The sequence below is a fragment of the Eufriesea mexicana genome, unplaced genomic scaffold, assembly GCF_001483705.2.
Source record: "Eufriesea mexicana isolate 0111107269 unplaced genomic scaffold, ASM148370v2 scaffold16629, whole genome shotgun sequence".
Lineage (NCBI taxonomy): Eukaryota > Metazoa > Arthropoda > Insecta > Hymenoptera > Apidae > Eufriesea > Eufriesea mexicana.
Window position 1 is genome coordinate 97,072 of NW_016924050.1, and position 16,114 is coordinate 113,185.

Sequence of the window (16,114 nt, forward strand, 5' to 3'; positions counted from 1 at the left end):
TTTCATAGCCAATAATTTATTAATTTTTTCACTTTTATTATAAATATACGTTGTGAATAATTTGTTGTTAACGATGTTAATTTATTATTAAAAATATATTTAATAATTTAGAAACTTTTTGCGAATTATTGGTACATTTTAACGCAAGTATGTTATAAGTTCAAGCAGTAATTAGTAATTTATTAATTTTTTCACTTTTATTATAAATTTACGTTGTAAACAATTTGTTACTATGATATTAATTTGTTACTAATAATAAATTTGATAATTTATATATTTTTTATAAACTATAACTGCATTCGGGCTTGCACAGCATAAATTTCCATGATACGTATACGTATGTCAAAATATTTTTATTTCCTCTGTATTTTTGATTAAAACGAAGTATTACATAAAAAAGTAAAAAGGTTCGAATATTCATTCTCATCTTAAAAGTTAGATGGAATTTATTTTTTAACAACTTTATATTAGAAAATTATTCGTATTTTCGTAATTCAGAGCCACAAATAATTTTAATTATGGGCATTGATAAACACGAGATACTCCCACCTAACTTGTAAGACAATAACGAACCTCCTAACCTTGCGTTTTTCGAATACTAAGAGTGATAGAGCAATTTTGATTGCGGATTCGTGTTGAGGAAAGTAAACTCCACGCGAATCACCTATTGGATATTACAGATTAGAGAAGTTAAAAGTTGTCGGACAGTGTTATCGATAGTTTAGTACGAACTAGTTTAAAATGAACTTTAAAAATTTCAAAAGAATCGTAGTCTTATTAGACAAATCATGCAAATGTTCATTCAGTGAAACTAATTCCTTGGAAAACAATACCAATTACCGAGTCTCGCCGAGTGAAGCTAACTACGCATCCCCCAAATCCACAGGCTTAAACCAACCACTCTCCATTACATACACTTATACGTGAAAGTATTCAAACGTTTACATCTACTGCTTTTGAAATTTGACATAAGAGTGTTAAAGTGAAATATTTAAAATAATAATGATACATATAATAAGAAGCAACTTTTACAAACATATACCATTGGTTATTAATAATAATATTGCATAAATAACGTACAATATTAGCGAGAACCACAACTAATTACAAAATAGGAAGGTTCAGTATGACGTCGAATCATCTTTTGTTGCTTATGACAAATTTTTCATTCGCGATTTTCCATCATTCACTAGCGCCACCACTGTTCATATCTCCGATAAATGTATTGCAAACATTCTATATATTTTTGAATTATTTTCTAATTTTACTGATATAATCTTGGGATTTTCTTTTTACTACATGTCCCATACCGTTTTAAATATTTCATTTTCACGTACATATTTCAGTTGTCAAACAGAGTAAATGTAAACGTTCAAATGCTTTCATGTATGAATGTACGTCTCGGCATGCGAACCGTTGCTAACGAGAATACAGAGTACTGAGCTTTACGTCGTCGACGATGTAGTCTACATATTCTACGTCGATATCCCTATAATATGTCTTTATAGCGGGGCTTTTACCCGGTCGTGGTGACTTTAAGTGACGAGGAACGTGACTGTTGCGAAACTCTGAATCTGCAAAACTACAAGTGACAATATTTACAGTGAAAATGCGAGTAACGTACAAGAATCTTCGAACTATAAGTGTGAAACTAGAACTATGACGCTGGCGGCAGTCGATACGGGACTAAAATAGAACCCATAAAAGACCGATGAAAGATCGATACTTCAAAATCCGTTGGAAACGTATCCGAAATCGTTATCTACACCGATTTTGACCTCCCGCAACAGCTACGGAAGACAGTGATTCCTCGAAAGTGTTTTGTTAACTAGAATCAACATAAGTTTTCGATCCCTTGACACGATCTGGAGAAAAGTTTTATTTTCTTGTCGGATGGAATTTCGAAAGCCTTGTAAAGAGTAGAAATTGGTTTAAAAATTTCACGCAAGTACGACGTGGTACGTTGTCCAGAAATTACGAAAACCTTTTTACTTTGAAATATAAGATCAATTATCGGCGTGCACGATGTTCCATGCATTACCGCGTACTTTACTCAGTGTTACCAACATACATCGAACAAACGACGGCATTAACACTAGAACTACCAACCTAGTAAAAAAATTGGTCTCAGAATTTCCCTCTTTGCATTTACTGAAAATATATAACTGATTTAAAAGAGATTCATGTCGACTCATATCGAGATAGACCTGTAATTGATATATTTTATCTTAATCGTACCACTAAAATTATTTATATCTGCTATGTGTAGGTATCCATTAAAGATCGGTGGTCTAATGAAAGTGATAAAAACATCTTCGAATATGCGAATACGAGAGTAAAAGAATTTTGTAATTTCGAGAACCGCGAGATGTAACGATTATTCGTAATAAGTCGTTAAAAATTAGTTTTTAGGTTGTATATTTTATTAACATTTAGAATTTGTCTCTATATAGCAGTGATGGCTAAACACATCAGCCCGGCTATCTCAGTTGGTAGAGCATGAGACTCTCAATCGCAGGATCGTGGTTTCGTGCCCCCATGCTCCATGCGGTAATCTTTTTTTATCGTTTTAACGAAATTATTCGAAATATCTTTCACATTATTGTTGAATTAATTTTTCCTTTTTCGCTTCAATTTCAAATCTATCGAAAAAATGTGGAAAAATGTGGAAAAATGAGAAGAGTAATAAAATAGTAATAAAAGAAAATAATAAAGGTAATATAAAAAGAGGATAAAAACGAATGAAATGAGAAATAAAAAAGAAAAAGGTGGGACACGAGGAAAGAACGGAGAAAGAAATATAATCGCCCGAGATAGGGATAAAGAAAGAGTAAAAATCGATTAAGATTTATTCGAATACCGTAAGTCGTAAACAATTGTACGAATTTGCGTAAATAATTCGTCGAACGAAATATCAGTTATTTCGAACGAAATATTACTAGGCGGACGCGGAAATTTTGATGGAAAAGATACAACAAAATAAATTCGCCCCCGGGTGGGCTCGAACCACCAACCTTTCGGTTAACAGCCGAATGCGCTAGCCGATTGCGCCACGGAGGCGACTTGGTATCTCGTTTTTAATACAGATTGTCATCTCGCGTGCCGAATGTAGGAACCGTGTGAACAGAGGAAACAACGCCAATAAGCGAAACTTTCCGGGTAATAATCTACAACGTAACTAAGATACACCGACTAGCGCGGAGGAAAAGAAGAATATACGCATTCGGTGGTATTCGATCGAACGATGCTTTGAAGTGAGAGAATCGACATCGGAAGATCGAATTCTCTTGTATACGTACTCGAGCGAGCACACACGTACGCAGAGTCCGTTCAAGTTCGTAACGGGGTTTCACGGTGAATTACACGAATGCGATGCTCGTTTAAATGAATTTAAGTGGTTAGACGAATGGCGCGTGCCGCTGAAAGGGCACGAGCACGCGTGGCTTGGCCAAAAGCGAGCTACACGGAAGGAAAGTGACACGCGTGACTGCGTGATGAAGAAAAGAACAATCGGTGGTCGGGTGTGTTCCATAGCGGGAACCTTGAAACGAATTCGAGGGTGTTGCTAGAACGATGAAGGGTGTTGACGAAAGATTCGCTGGGAACGCGGCAAACCGTCTCTCGGGCAAAGAACTCGTTATCCTCTCCCCTCACTCTCCTGTTCGTTTCGTCGGCGGGCCCAGCGGAGTCGTCTATAACGATTTAGCGAAACGAGTTAATCGCAAAGCCGAGCTCAAGAAAGGGAGAGCAAATGATCTCGTATCGTTGCGTACTCACGAGTAGCATTTATGCGCGACATTAACGAGTCGTGAAGTTGAAGCATCGATAGACATATCGATAGTCGCATCGATGGACACATCGATAGACGCAGGACTGGTGCGTGTATCCTCTACACCTAACCTATGTACGTATTCGTCACCCGCCTTTCTCCCCTCTACTACGTACTCGCTACTCGCCACTCGCCCCAACCCAACCGGTCTTCGAATGGCAAAAGCAAGAAAAAAGGGAAAAAAGACACGGCAGGACAGAGGAGAGTCAATCGACCGTTAAATGCACCAAACTCTTTTCAACCGGCGGCAGATAACGCACCGGGCAGCAATTACCGCGTCTCGTATTCACCGACGTTTTCGTTACGACGAATCTCTTAATGAGACAGTGTCGTTTCACAGTCACCGTGAACATATTGCTTCACTCGTTTACGCTCCTGTTGCTCCTCGATTGTCGACGATAGGAACGAACTGGAGTATACGAGTATACTCGGCGGGGACAGCACGCGAATAATTTTATTTTCGCACGATCGCTCGCGAATCTTGAATGGGTGTGTCCGAAGACGCCTCTCTTACCAGGCCCGCACGTTTTCACTTTTTATACTTTTCCCTAAACTTCTTTCCTTTTCTCCTTGTCGCTTCTCCTTTTGTCTCTCATTTTCCGTCGAAACGCAAAAATTTCGTTTGAGTCGCGAAATGTGTCGAATTACCGCGGAGCGATTGGTCGAACAAAATTCCGAATCACGTTCAATCATCGCGTTACATTGCTCCTCGTCCCTCCCCGTCCTCCCCGCCCTTCCATCATTCGTTAACGAGCGAAGCAAGCGAGAGAAGTTGGTTACGAGCGAGTAACACGCGTCAATATCGACGCGTCGAATTGAATCGATAGGATAGAGAGGATCCTAACACGGGGCGAGATCGATATTTATCTTGGCAAAAATCCAGACTCGGAACGGTGCCAACGTGGATACGGATAATATCGCGTTCTCGCGGTGAGATACCTACGTAATTATCGTCTAGGCGACTCGCGTTTGTGCCCCCAATTTTTCGTCCCTTTCATCACCGTCCCGAGAGAGCAAGCGAGAGAAAGAGAGAGAGAGAGAGAGAGAGATGGGGGGGGGGGAAAGGGAGAAAGAGAGAGAGCGAGATTAAAAAGGGAGATTCGTGAGTGAACGAGCAAGGGTGAAAAAGAAAAAAAAAAAAAGTGCAGAACAGAGGAAAATGGACGCGAGGCGACATTCCAACATTCGGCTTCGAAGGCAGACATTCGAATTTAGTCGAATGGGAAAGTCGAGCGTGTAAACGCGAGAAAGCTAGCAATGAGTATTCCGGCAAGAGAGCGATCGATGATAATCATTCTTTTTGTTCCCGATACGATCCCAAAAGGTATTCATTCGGATGCATAAAAGCCGAAGGTTTCGATACTCTAGAACGGGCTTCGTTCGTCGCTTCGACGAAAACCAAATGCCGCGAACGAAGAGAGAGGTAAACGATTATCGATGTTCCGAGCTTCGCCACGATTCCAACAGTCGAATCGAACGATTTCTGCTCACTAAGCTCGTGAAAACGACATAACGTAATGACATTACGTATATACGTAAACGTCCAGCATCGTCGGCGACCTTGCGAAAGTATGGCGAGTTAAGTCGAGAAAGATCGTGTCTCCACTCCTACAGCAAAGACGAAGAGAACGAAGAGAACGGGAATTCTCCAAAGTCCCCTCGATTGGATCTGGCTACCCTACGTTGTCGAAGGGTGTTCCGTTTAGCCAGTTTCCCAGGGGCGTATCAAAGACGCGAGAGGCCATCCATGGCGTTTATGGTCGTACTTTCCTCGTTATTACTCTCGCCACGAGACGACTTATATGCCGTTCGTCGATTACGAGAACATCGTGTGCTTTGCACCGCTAAACGTTCTTGGATGTTTCGGTCGAAAAAATATGGGGGACGATAAAAGGCGAGAACATCGGACATCGAACTCGATCTGTTCGAAACTCGATCGAACGAATACGTCACAGTCGAGCATATATACGGGCGACTACACCGCCGCCACTCGACGGCGAAGCAAACGGCAAGGATCGGTGCGGACGCGAACGCGAGCAGCGAAATCGCAGTACGCGATTCAAATATACGGTACTACTCTCTCGACGATAGATATGTTCTCTCGTTCGTGTCTGTCGATATTCCGAGAGCGAGGCGGTGGGATGGCAGGTATCGACGAGAAAGAGCTCTCGCGGAAAAGCGTGCAATGGTAGGTAGAAGGGTGTAGAGAGGGAGTGCACCCCGTTGGAGTACGGCCCTGCAACGTGCCCGCCCAATAAGGGTGCGTAGTCGGCGGCGCTCAGTCTCGTCGGAACGGTCAGCGAGGTAAGAGGTTTTACTCTCGCGGTGTTTGAGTGTCGCGTGCCGGCCGCACTGCGGTCGTGCTACTCTCTTCTTCAACGGTCCATACACGCTTGCAGATCGACCGAACATACGCGCGTTCTTTCGCGCTTGTAATTTCTCGTTACTTTCACCGGGATCCAGCTCAAGATCCCATTATTTCACATTTCGAGCGCGAGACGAGATCGTAACCGATGGAGGATGACGTTCGATGGAACGCAAGGTAAAGTACCAATTCCGTGCATCTTTCGTATCGTTTTTCTTCATTTTGTTTCATTTCGTTTCGTTTCGTTTCGTAGCAGGTTAAGTCCTGTTATCAACGAACAACCACCACGATCCTCTTCGAATTTTTCTTTTAGTATCCGTTCGACGAATGATAGTGTCTCTGACTGTCTTGTAAGCTTTTCCCTAATCGTCCCTAATCCGAGAAACAAATCGCGACTCAAACATCGAGAGACGACGACACAACGATGGTTGTGTCTCGACGACAACGACGACAACGAGAACGTTAGGTATGACAAGCACTGTCATCTTGAAACGCGGCGTACGACACTCGATGCGGAGAACGTTCGGATGGACCGTACCGTACGCGGCGATTCGTTTCGATACGATGCGTCCGTTCCCTTCTCTGGAAAAAAAGTCCCAAAAAAGCTAAACGTCGTTTCGAAGGGATAACGAGAGCGCTGAACTACGAATCCTGATTCATCCATGGAATATAACCTTGTTTCAACGTTCTTGCAAAATTCGGTACGTCGCGCGAACGAGCGGTTATCGTTACATAACCTATACGTATTCGAACGTGGACCAATTTCGCGTGGTAAGACTCCGAGAGCGGTATCGAAGATGCAAAAGGAGAATCGTGGTCGGAGAAAAGACGCATATACGGTAGAGTATTCGCATGCAACACAGGCTTACCGCGAGTCTGGAGAGTTGCTCGAATCGCTATCGAACAAAAGTTGGAAAGGTGATTCGGTTGTTGGAATGGCGCGCGCGAGTCTCGAAGGAATTTCGAAGAACGAAACGAAAATAGATCTCGTCGCGTTCGTTTCACGGAACGAACGACCAACGGATCCCGGACTCTTCGAGAGCGATCGCTCGTTTCGTGTGGCGATACATAACCGTTTTGGTTCCCCTTCGTCGAATAGCTTGCTGGAACGTTTCGCGAGATATCGCGCCGTTTGCGTTCCCTACGGATAAGAGCCGAGTTTCCGCGAAACGCGTCACGGTTTAGCGGGAAGAAAAAATAAAGCGTAGGGCGTTATCGTAAAGAGTAAGACGATTCGAAGGACAAGGAACGTTACCGAGAATCGCGTTCGCGAGCAGAATTTCTCCTCCGAGAATAGCGCGTGGTCACGATACTCGATCGACGCGTCGTATCTTGCGATACGGCACGACTCTCGGTGGGCGGAAACGCGACGCGACGCGCGATATCGTTTGTGCGCGGGAATATCCCGTGCAAGGGTGGCGTTCCTCGAAAGGGAAAAAAGTAAAAGGTAAATGAACGGTCGAACGTGACACGAGGCTACTCGGAATATCTACGTAACCATTATTCCGAAGATTCGCACCGACGATCGAGCCGAAAATCGAGCGTCGTAACGGAGCGTTCACGTTGAGACTCATCGCGCGACCAATAGTCACGGACGAATGGATGGATGGATTATTTTTGGTTACGAGGATGCGCGTGAGGGGTAGTTGGCTGAAATTAGCCGTTCCGAGAGGGTGCGCCGTCGGTTGAAGCCAAGGGGACGTCTTTCGCACTTTCCCTCGACTCGAATGTCGATTAACGTTTCATTTAAATTCAGCTGCGAGTCGCGGAAAATTTATTTAGGGAGTAGAACGCGTATTGCCTCTTTCGATCGATTTTGGAACTCATCGTTGATTCCAGTTCGAACACTCGTAACAATCGAAAAACATCGGGCAAGAAACGGACGAATAAGTATCGTCCGTCGGGAAAAATGGTTCTCGCGCATCGGGTAGATGGCCTCGGGATCAGTCTCGTTATCTCCTCATTCGGCAGCTGACCAAACTAGCCAGTTTTTCCCTCCGCGACGATACCTATATCGATCTCATCGCGTACTCGATATACATACATACGTATATATACATGCTCTGGCGAGTGTCCATCATTGGAGAACAGAAACGTTTGGGCAAGCGATGTTCGCGCGAAGACTTTCGACTTATCGTAGAAGCTATTATCAAGGTCGCTGCACTCGTGGCCGCGTTATCGGTGGAATTACATAATTTTGGCTACCGGCCATGCTGTCCCGTCCGAGTAACACGCGTGCTGATGGCGGTGCCTGGCGGTGGTGGTGGTGGTTGGGAACATTTACTCGCTCACCGCGTTACCGTTACTACCCAAGAGAGATTACACGACTCGTCGACGACGAACGAGATACCCAGGCTCCCGTCGTCGTCGACCACGCGGTCGATCGCGACGAATACTTACCGATCGAGGCTAGAACCAATAGGTAGAACGATTTCTCTCGTTTCGAGTTTACACGCTCGAGGGGGAAAACGTACGAGGTATACTTCTGCCGTGTGATCTCTCGAAAATCGATCGATCGGTCGAAATCGATCCGACTACCCCGTAGATCCGGGGGTTGCTTGGAGCAGGAGCTCGAAGAGTTGCCATGACGACCAACGTTACCCCGCCACCGACGAGCGAGCCAGCCAGCGGTGCTCGATCGAACCCTTTCCGAACAACCGTCTTCCACTAGCCGCTAGCCACTAGCCACTAGCTATTCGCCTCCTTTTTTTCTATTCTTTCTCTACCTTTTTTCCTTCCTTCCCTACTTTTTTTCTTCAACCACATCTTCTAGCAACCGTGTTCTTCGTTTCCGATCCGATCTCTCCGAAACTCGCGATCGGCGATTCCATTGGTCCTCGCGAGAAATACGATCGATCGTTTTTATCTCGATGATACGTCTTTGAGCCTGCATGATAGGTCCGCCGCGCAACGTCTTTATAGAAATTAATCGCATTCGTTCGTTAACCGTCCGTCGATCGCACTTTGACCTCCCCGCGCGGTTCGCGCGTCTCGAGCGGTTCGACGCGCGATGAAGAGGGTTAAAGACCGAACAGGCGCACGCGCGTCTTTTTTCTTTCCGAGTCGACAAACCGCGGGAACGATAACGTCGCATCGATTCAATCGGCTTCGTTGTTCTCGCAATAATATCTCGTTCGACGTTGCGAGAATCCACCGTCGCGTGTCTTCTCCTCCGTTCCGTTCGACTCTCGGGCCAGTGCCAGCGATCGGGTCTCCGCTTCTCTTTGTCTTTGGTATTTTCCATGCAGTCGAACGTAGAAATGGAAAACGCGTAACGCGCAACCCGATCGCCGCCACTCTCTATTTTCCACGACGACTAGACGATAAAGGAACCACGCGCTATAGCGATCCGACCATTGTCTTCCACGATTGTTTTCTCGTTACACTACGTTCGACGTTCCTCTTTTGCTCGCGGTCGTGGACAATGGAACTCGACTCCACGCGACCACGCTCGTCTTTTCCACCAACCTCTCCGCCTTCGGAAACGCTTGATCGCCTCGTTCACCCCGGATTCGCTACCGTTCTCCCAACTTTCCCATTCCTTTTTCCAATTCCCCCTTCCCTTTCTCCTCTTCCCTTCCTGGCCCAGCGATCCGAGTGGAAGCCGTACCGCGTTTTTCATCTTTGCCCTTCCTTCCCGCTTTTTCCTCTCTCCGATATAAATCTAACGGAACGTCGTGTACACCCTGTCCACGACCGAGATGTATCCTGCTTCATAGCTTTCGTCGAAACAGCAGGTCTCAGCAGCCTCTTTTTCCTTATTCTCTTTCGTTTTCGGTCGCATTTTCGAATCGGCGTGCAACATTCTTGTGAGAATTGCGCTATTCGAGAGACATGCGGAAACGTAGGTGGAGTACGCGCGGTATACCCGGAAATAGAGGTAGCAACTCGACAGCGTTCCTGCGTTAGGACTGATTCGATCTTCCTCCTCTTTTCTTTTCAAAACTCGCGCTTTCTCTCGAGAGTTTCGGGGAAGGAAGAGGCCATGCAGCGAGCGAACGAAGCGCGAATACTAGGAAATCGTCTCCACGCGACAATCCTTCTTCTCTTTTGTTTCAGATCCGTTGTCTCGCATCGTCGAGGAATGGCGCGAGGAGGACGAGCAGCGCGTCGGTTTTCCACGCTAATCGGTCGAAGGGCGGCGACCTAGAAATCGTTATAGATAGAACGCTTTAGAGCTTTAAGAGAAACTTTGATCGGCTCTTTCGAACGAGTACCGACCGTTTCAAGGAACCCCCGATCTCGCTCGCGATTTCGGTCGCGAAATGGACCCGCTTTCGTCAACCTCCTCGTCAACCTCCTCGTCAAAATCCTCGTCAGCGTCCTTGTCATCGTCATCGTGGTTAACGTGGTCGCCGTTACCCTCATCGACCACACTGCCGCCGTGATTCGAACTTGACCAAGAGATATCAAGTCTTCGGACGGAAGGACGACCAATTTTTCAACGAAGCGCCGCACCGCTGGCCGATTATCGTTGCGCATCATGTTCGGAACGAAATTGCGTACGTGGATGGAAGCACATATCGTGCGATCGAAGAAGAAAAAGGATCGAAAGAAAGGAGAGAAGGGGTTTGACTCTAATTGCAATTCCCCCCGAAATCACGGCTCGCATAGGTCTCCCGCCTTGCATCAAGTGAGTATTATGCATATATACGTATTCGAAAACAATGTCGATCTTCCATAGTGGACTTTTTCTTGCGATTATCTTACACGCCGCTTTTTCCTCTTCTTCTTCTTCTTCTTCTTCTTCTTCTTCTTCTTCTTTTCGAAAAAGAGGAACGATGCGAGTGCCAGACGATGGCGATGCAAACGAGCGAAGAGAAGAGAAAGGCAAGAATGAGACGACTCTGAAGGATTAGCTTCTTCGCGTTTCACCCCCCTGTTTCCCCTCGCTCGCCCTTCGCTTTGACTGGCTCGTTCTTCTCTAGCAGACCGTAGCTATCCAATTAGACCATACCCGCCGACTTTATTCTCTCTCTTACTCCCGCTTTTATCTCCTACTTTTTCCCTAAACTCGCGGTTTCTCTATCCTTACCTTCCTCTTCCCGCTCTCTCTTCTTCGCTGCTTATCGAAGGAGCGAGGCGAGAGCAATTGGGTACTCGATATTCGCAGGTGCACCCGGTAGACTCGCCGTCGAAAAACGTGGACGGAATTGGGTTGCACGGCGAGGAGGAGGGTACACGATGCGGTACCGTAACCGCGTCCTCGGGTACGTGCGCGGGCACCGGTAGCGTGAATCTCTCCTCTCCGGAAAGCGCTTATAGCACCGGATACTCGACGGACGGCACCTCGCCTGGAACCAGCTATCCACCGGAATATTACATCAACATCAGGACAGGTACTCATTATTTCCAAAGCAACGCCAACTCTGGCACAGGCGCAACCGCTGGCAGCAACTGTAGTAACAACGGTAACAACAACGGCAATAGCTGCAGCTGCAGCAGCAGCAGTAACAACAACAATAACGACAATAACGATCACAATCGCAACGATAACGCGAGGTCGAAGAAACCGATCGTCTCGTCGGATCTGCCGGTTGCCGCTTTACTCTCCGCGCGTAGACATGGAAGGTTCGAGGGCAAGGCGGAAACTTCCGCTTCCACCTCTGCTACGGTGTTCTCTTCGAGGAACATGACCATGGGCCACGAGCTATCGCCGAGAGACGTTCGAACCAACAACGCTCCGAGCAAGGTACGCTTCGAGATCGTAATTCGACTCGCGACCCGACTGAACCGCCAAACCACGAGACCGTGACACGTTTCGTTTTCTTCGTACAGATCATAGAGGATCATCGTTCGACGGACGAGGACAGGTCTGGCCAACGAAGAGCAGTGCCACAAGATAGGTATTATCGACGAACCGAGTCGTTCTCCGCCGAATCCTCGCGAAGCAACTTGATCGTGCCACCTTCTTCCATACCACCGCCCTTACTCTCGCCGACCATCCAGTCGCCCAGGGAACGTTCGCGGATTCGTACGAATCCGTGGTTGTCGGCCAACTCTTCCGGCTCAAGCACAACCGGTTTCAAATCGAGATTGAACCTCGATGACACCAGCAGCGGCTCGGGCCTGAAACTCACGGAATCATCCGGAAGCGCGAGCGACATAAACGCGAGCAGCGGCGTGCGAGTGGGACGTGCCAGAAGGGAGTTAAAGCAGGAGAGTCTTAGCGCCGGGAGGAGTCCGTTAGTATCACAGTCTTCTTCTGCTTCTCCACTAGTTTCTCCACTAGTTACTCGACTAGTTACTCGACTAGTTACTCGACTAGTTACTCGACTAGTTAGCTCTCGACCTTTATCGAAAGCCACAAGCTTCTCCGTCTCGCTCGTCTCGCGAAAAATCTACTCGTGTCTGTTTGCCGTAGGATAAATCAAAATTGGAGAATAGCATCCGGTATGGAGATTCGACCAAAGATAGCGTTGTCCGTGCAACGACGTAGCAGCAACAGCAGTAGCAGCAGCGGCAACAGTGGTACCAGCGGTGGTAGCGGTAGTAGCCGCGACAGTAGCAACGTTAGCAACGGTAGAAACGATAGCGGAAGTAGCACCAACGATAGCGAGGATGAGAACAGAAACGGGAATAATGGAAACGAGAACGTGAACGGAAACGATTCGTCCGCGTCGTCCATCACGCGAAGCGTCAGATCGTCCGAGGATGATATCACGTTGAACGAGATGATGGGCAAATTCGACGAAAGTTACGTTTACGAGAAGGAGACGGACATTTTGTCCGACAGCGATCCGACCGATTGCGAGGATTACATCGAATCTCTGTCGGATCTGGATGCCGCCCGAGATGCCGGCGATGAGAATGATCCGTTCGACAACGACGATTTCGATTACATCGACAATGGTTCGTTTCTCGATCTCGGCAACCTCGATTGTACCGGACGCTTCGCCAATACCGGTCACTGTACCTATTTCGCCTTCACCGGCGAGCTCGCGCGACGGAGCAGCAAATTACGAGAGTCGTTGATGAAGCGCAGAAACAAAGAGGACACCGCGATGCTTCAAAGGTAAGGCACACGCCACTTCTCTTGTCTCTGTGTCCGTTTTCGGATACAAACACCCATACCGATGCGTTACGCGTCCTTTCTGTTCGCAGAACGATCAGCGCGAAGAACACCGTGAAAAATACCGCGAAGAAGCAGATCGTGCGGCACAAGAAACAACCGGATGAGAAGCAGCCGAACGATAAGCGAAAAAAGAGATCCTCGCAACGTCGGAAATTGAATTTTGACAAGCGTGATTCGGACTTGGTTCCACTCGGTGTCGTCAGCCATAACAACGGCGACAACGGCGACGATGACGACGAAACGGCGAATCTAAATCGCGTCCTGGTGGAAAGAATGTTGCTTAAGAACTCGGGTTTCAATCAGGGTAGTAGAAGCGTCGGCGGTACTCCGATCTGTTTGCGTCGCAAGAAACACGACGTGAATAAAAATTTGTCGCCATTACGATTAAATGACAAACGATCGCCGACAGTCCGTGTCGCTACCGGAGCTCCTGATGTCGTTAAGAGACGATCGAACTCGGTATGTGCGATATTCTTTACTGCTTCTCTATATTGCTCTATACTTAACCATCTATTCGTTTCCTTTTTTTCCTGTTTTTTTGAATGTACAGGTAAGCTACGTGAATGGAAATCTCGTGAGACAACGGATAACCTCCACCGACAAAACCTACATGACCACGTTCGCCTCCGAGATAGCTTTGATGGAGGCGGACAAGGAAGCGGACAAAAAATATCGGGAGCTGATTCTCGAAGCGGAAAATATTCTGGTGAATATGCAAAAGAATCAAAACAACTTGCCTATCGTACCGTCACCCTCTCGAAAGCTTCACAACGGATTGGCGAACAAACGCGTCGAACTAATCAAAAATACAGAGTTGAACATCGAGCTTGCTCTTTCCAAAAGCAGAAATTCTCAACCGGAGTTGCAAAGTGGCAGCATCAAAGATCTCGAGCATACCAGTCCCAAGAGACAGCAATTCGTTCAGTCTTGTTCCCCGATGCGTCGATTCATCGAACGAAACGCTTCCTCGCCAATCGGTGCAACGACGGCGGCAACGGCAACGACAACGATGACAGCGGCGGCGGCGACGATGACGACGACGACGACGACGACGACAACGACGACGTCGTCGTTCCAATCGAGTTCGATCAAATACCCCGTTGACTCTCCTCTCGTATCGCGAAGGACGCCGAACCAACCTGATAGAAGTTCGCCTGATAGAAGTCTGCTTAGTTGCTCTCGGTCGAGAATTTACGAGAATCAGATTCCCGATGATTACGACGGACGGAGAACAACCGCGATAGCAACACCAGTGACGACGACAACGACCACGGCAATGGCGACAACGGTAGCAACAGCATCACTAGGAATGTTCAACTGCAACGGCGGTATCCTCGATTCGAACGTGGATCGATACGTTGCGAAGTCCCAAACTTCCTACGTCGCAACGAACAGACCTTGTGCCACTTCACCGTTCGGAGATTCTCTTTCCGGTATAAATCGGAAGGAGTTTCATGCTTCGAGATCATGCAACGTCGTAGGTAAGGAGGAAGGAGTGACGTCGAGTTCGTCGGATTCGGAGGAAAAATGTGACATTAGAAGACGACCGCCGCTAATGACTTTTAGGTTGGCATGTCTATCATTGGTACTCGCTCTTATTCCAGAACCTGATGGTATCTCTTTTTCGTCTTCACAGGTCAGTCGATATGGGTCCTATCAAAGAAGGATCTTCCTATTGTCCGCAAAGCGAACCGGTGAAAAGAAAAGTATATGCAGGAAGTGCGACCTATGGTAGGATACAGAAAACTTTAGGAGAACACGTTACTTTGAGAAATTCGGACGGAGATACCGCCACCGATGATACCGGTAAGCAGTTTAGCATAAGCACCGTAATGCGTATTTCATAGGATCCAACGACGCAACTTTAATCTTCTTTACACCGTTCACAGACGACTCGAGGAGATCTCTGAAAGAAAAAGTGGCAAGGCTTCGACAAGAACGGCTAGCCGCGAACATGAGTGTAAATACTCAAGACTCGCAGATGTTTCAACACCAACTCTCCCAATTGCGTAGGCAAATGCTAATGCAAACTATCGAGGGTTTGAAGCGAAGTCTCGAGGATCAATCCGCGACTTTGAAGCAGACGTGCTTGGAACCGGTAATGACCGATCGATTGCCCTGAACCGAGCGCGCGGAACCAAAAAGAATCGACTCCCTTCTCGCGTGGAATTGGCTGACGATCGGTAAAAACCTAGTCGTCATTGAGACACGACGATGATTCACGTATCGAAAATTATCTACGAAGCGATTAACTTCGCAACGAGAAATTCCGCGTGGTACGCTTATGCTCTCCTTTTTCGAGCAACATTCTACCGAATTAATAATGCGTGATGTTCCCGAAATATCTGTCGAGTCTCCGAAGAAGCACCGATGATCGACGCAGTCTAGCCGAATTTCTATCTACCTAATCGTTTAGAAGGGAATCGATATATTTTTCTGCCTGTTTACACACAAACACACACGGTAAGAGAGTCAAAATTAAGAATATTAAATATTTTCTGGGCATTGTTCTCGCATTGTTTGCTCGACACCATGTGAAACGATTACACAGCTACTGTACGTGATTGGTTCGAGTTATGAACGAGAATGAACGAGAATGAACGAGGCAAGTGAAAAAAGAAAGAGATACCTTTCCTTTCTTTCGATTTAATCTTGCCATGGTATATCTTTACCCTACGCTCCTTGCTTACCATCTACCACCAATCGTTTTCCCATCTCTCCATACTTTTTCATTTTTTCCCTTCTTCTTTACACTCATCGATGAACTAGTTGCCGTATTTTCACGTGCCTACTCGTATAATTCACGTGAGAAAGAAAAGCGAAAGAAAGGAAGGGAAAGGGAGAA

The 16,114-nt window shown here is 46.7% G+C and overlaps 1 protein-coding gene and 1 non-coding gene across 3 annotated transcripts; one reads left to right on the forward strand and one right to left on the reverse strand.

The window, feature by feature from the left end:
* Positions 1 to 2,986: 2,986 nt before the first annotated feature.
* On the reverse strand, positions 2,987 to 3,060 carry TRNAN-GUU (transfer RNA asparagine (anticodon GUU)). Its single transcript has one exon. It is a non-coding gene; the product is annotated as a tRNA-Asn (tRNA).
* Positions 3,061 to 6,243: 3,183 nt separating this feature from the next.
* Positions 6,244 to 16,114, forward strand: LOC108554114 (homeobox protein 2). 2 transcript variants are annotated; one of them, XM_017909281.1, is made up of 9 exons: positions 6,244 to 6,371; positions 10,254 to 10,827; positions 11,308 to 11,886; positions 11,973 to 12,379; positions 12,559 to 13,209; positions 13,299 to 13,728; positions 13,820 to 14,835; positions 14,906 to 15,075; positions 15,159 to 16,114. In XM_017909281.1, exons 2-9 carry the CDS (start codon positions 10,678 to 10,680, stop codon positions 15,389 to 15,391), a joined length of 3,636 nt encoding a protein of 1,211 aa, XP_017764770.1. In that variant the 5' UTR covers positions 6,244 to 6,371; positions 10,254 to 10,677; the 3' UTR covers positions 15,392 to 16,114. The 2 variants fall into 2 exon arrangements, with proteins under 2 accessions (XP_017764770.1, XP_017764771.1); XM_017909282.1 differs by lacking the exon at positions 15,159 to 16,114 and having other exon boundaries at positions 13,820 to 14,750; positions 14,906 to 15,033.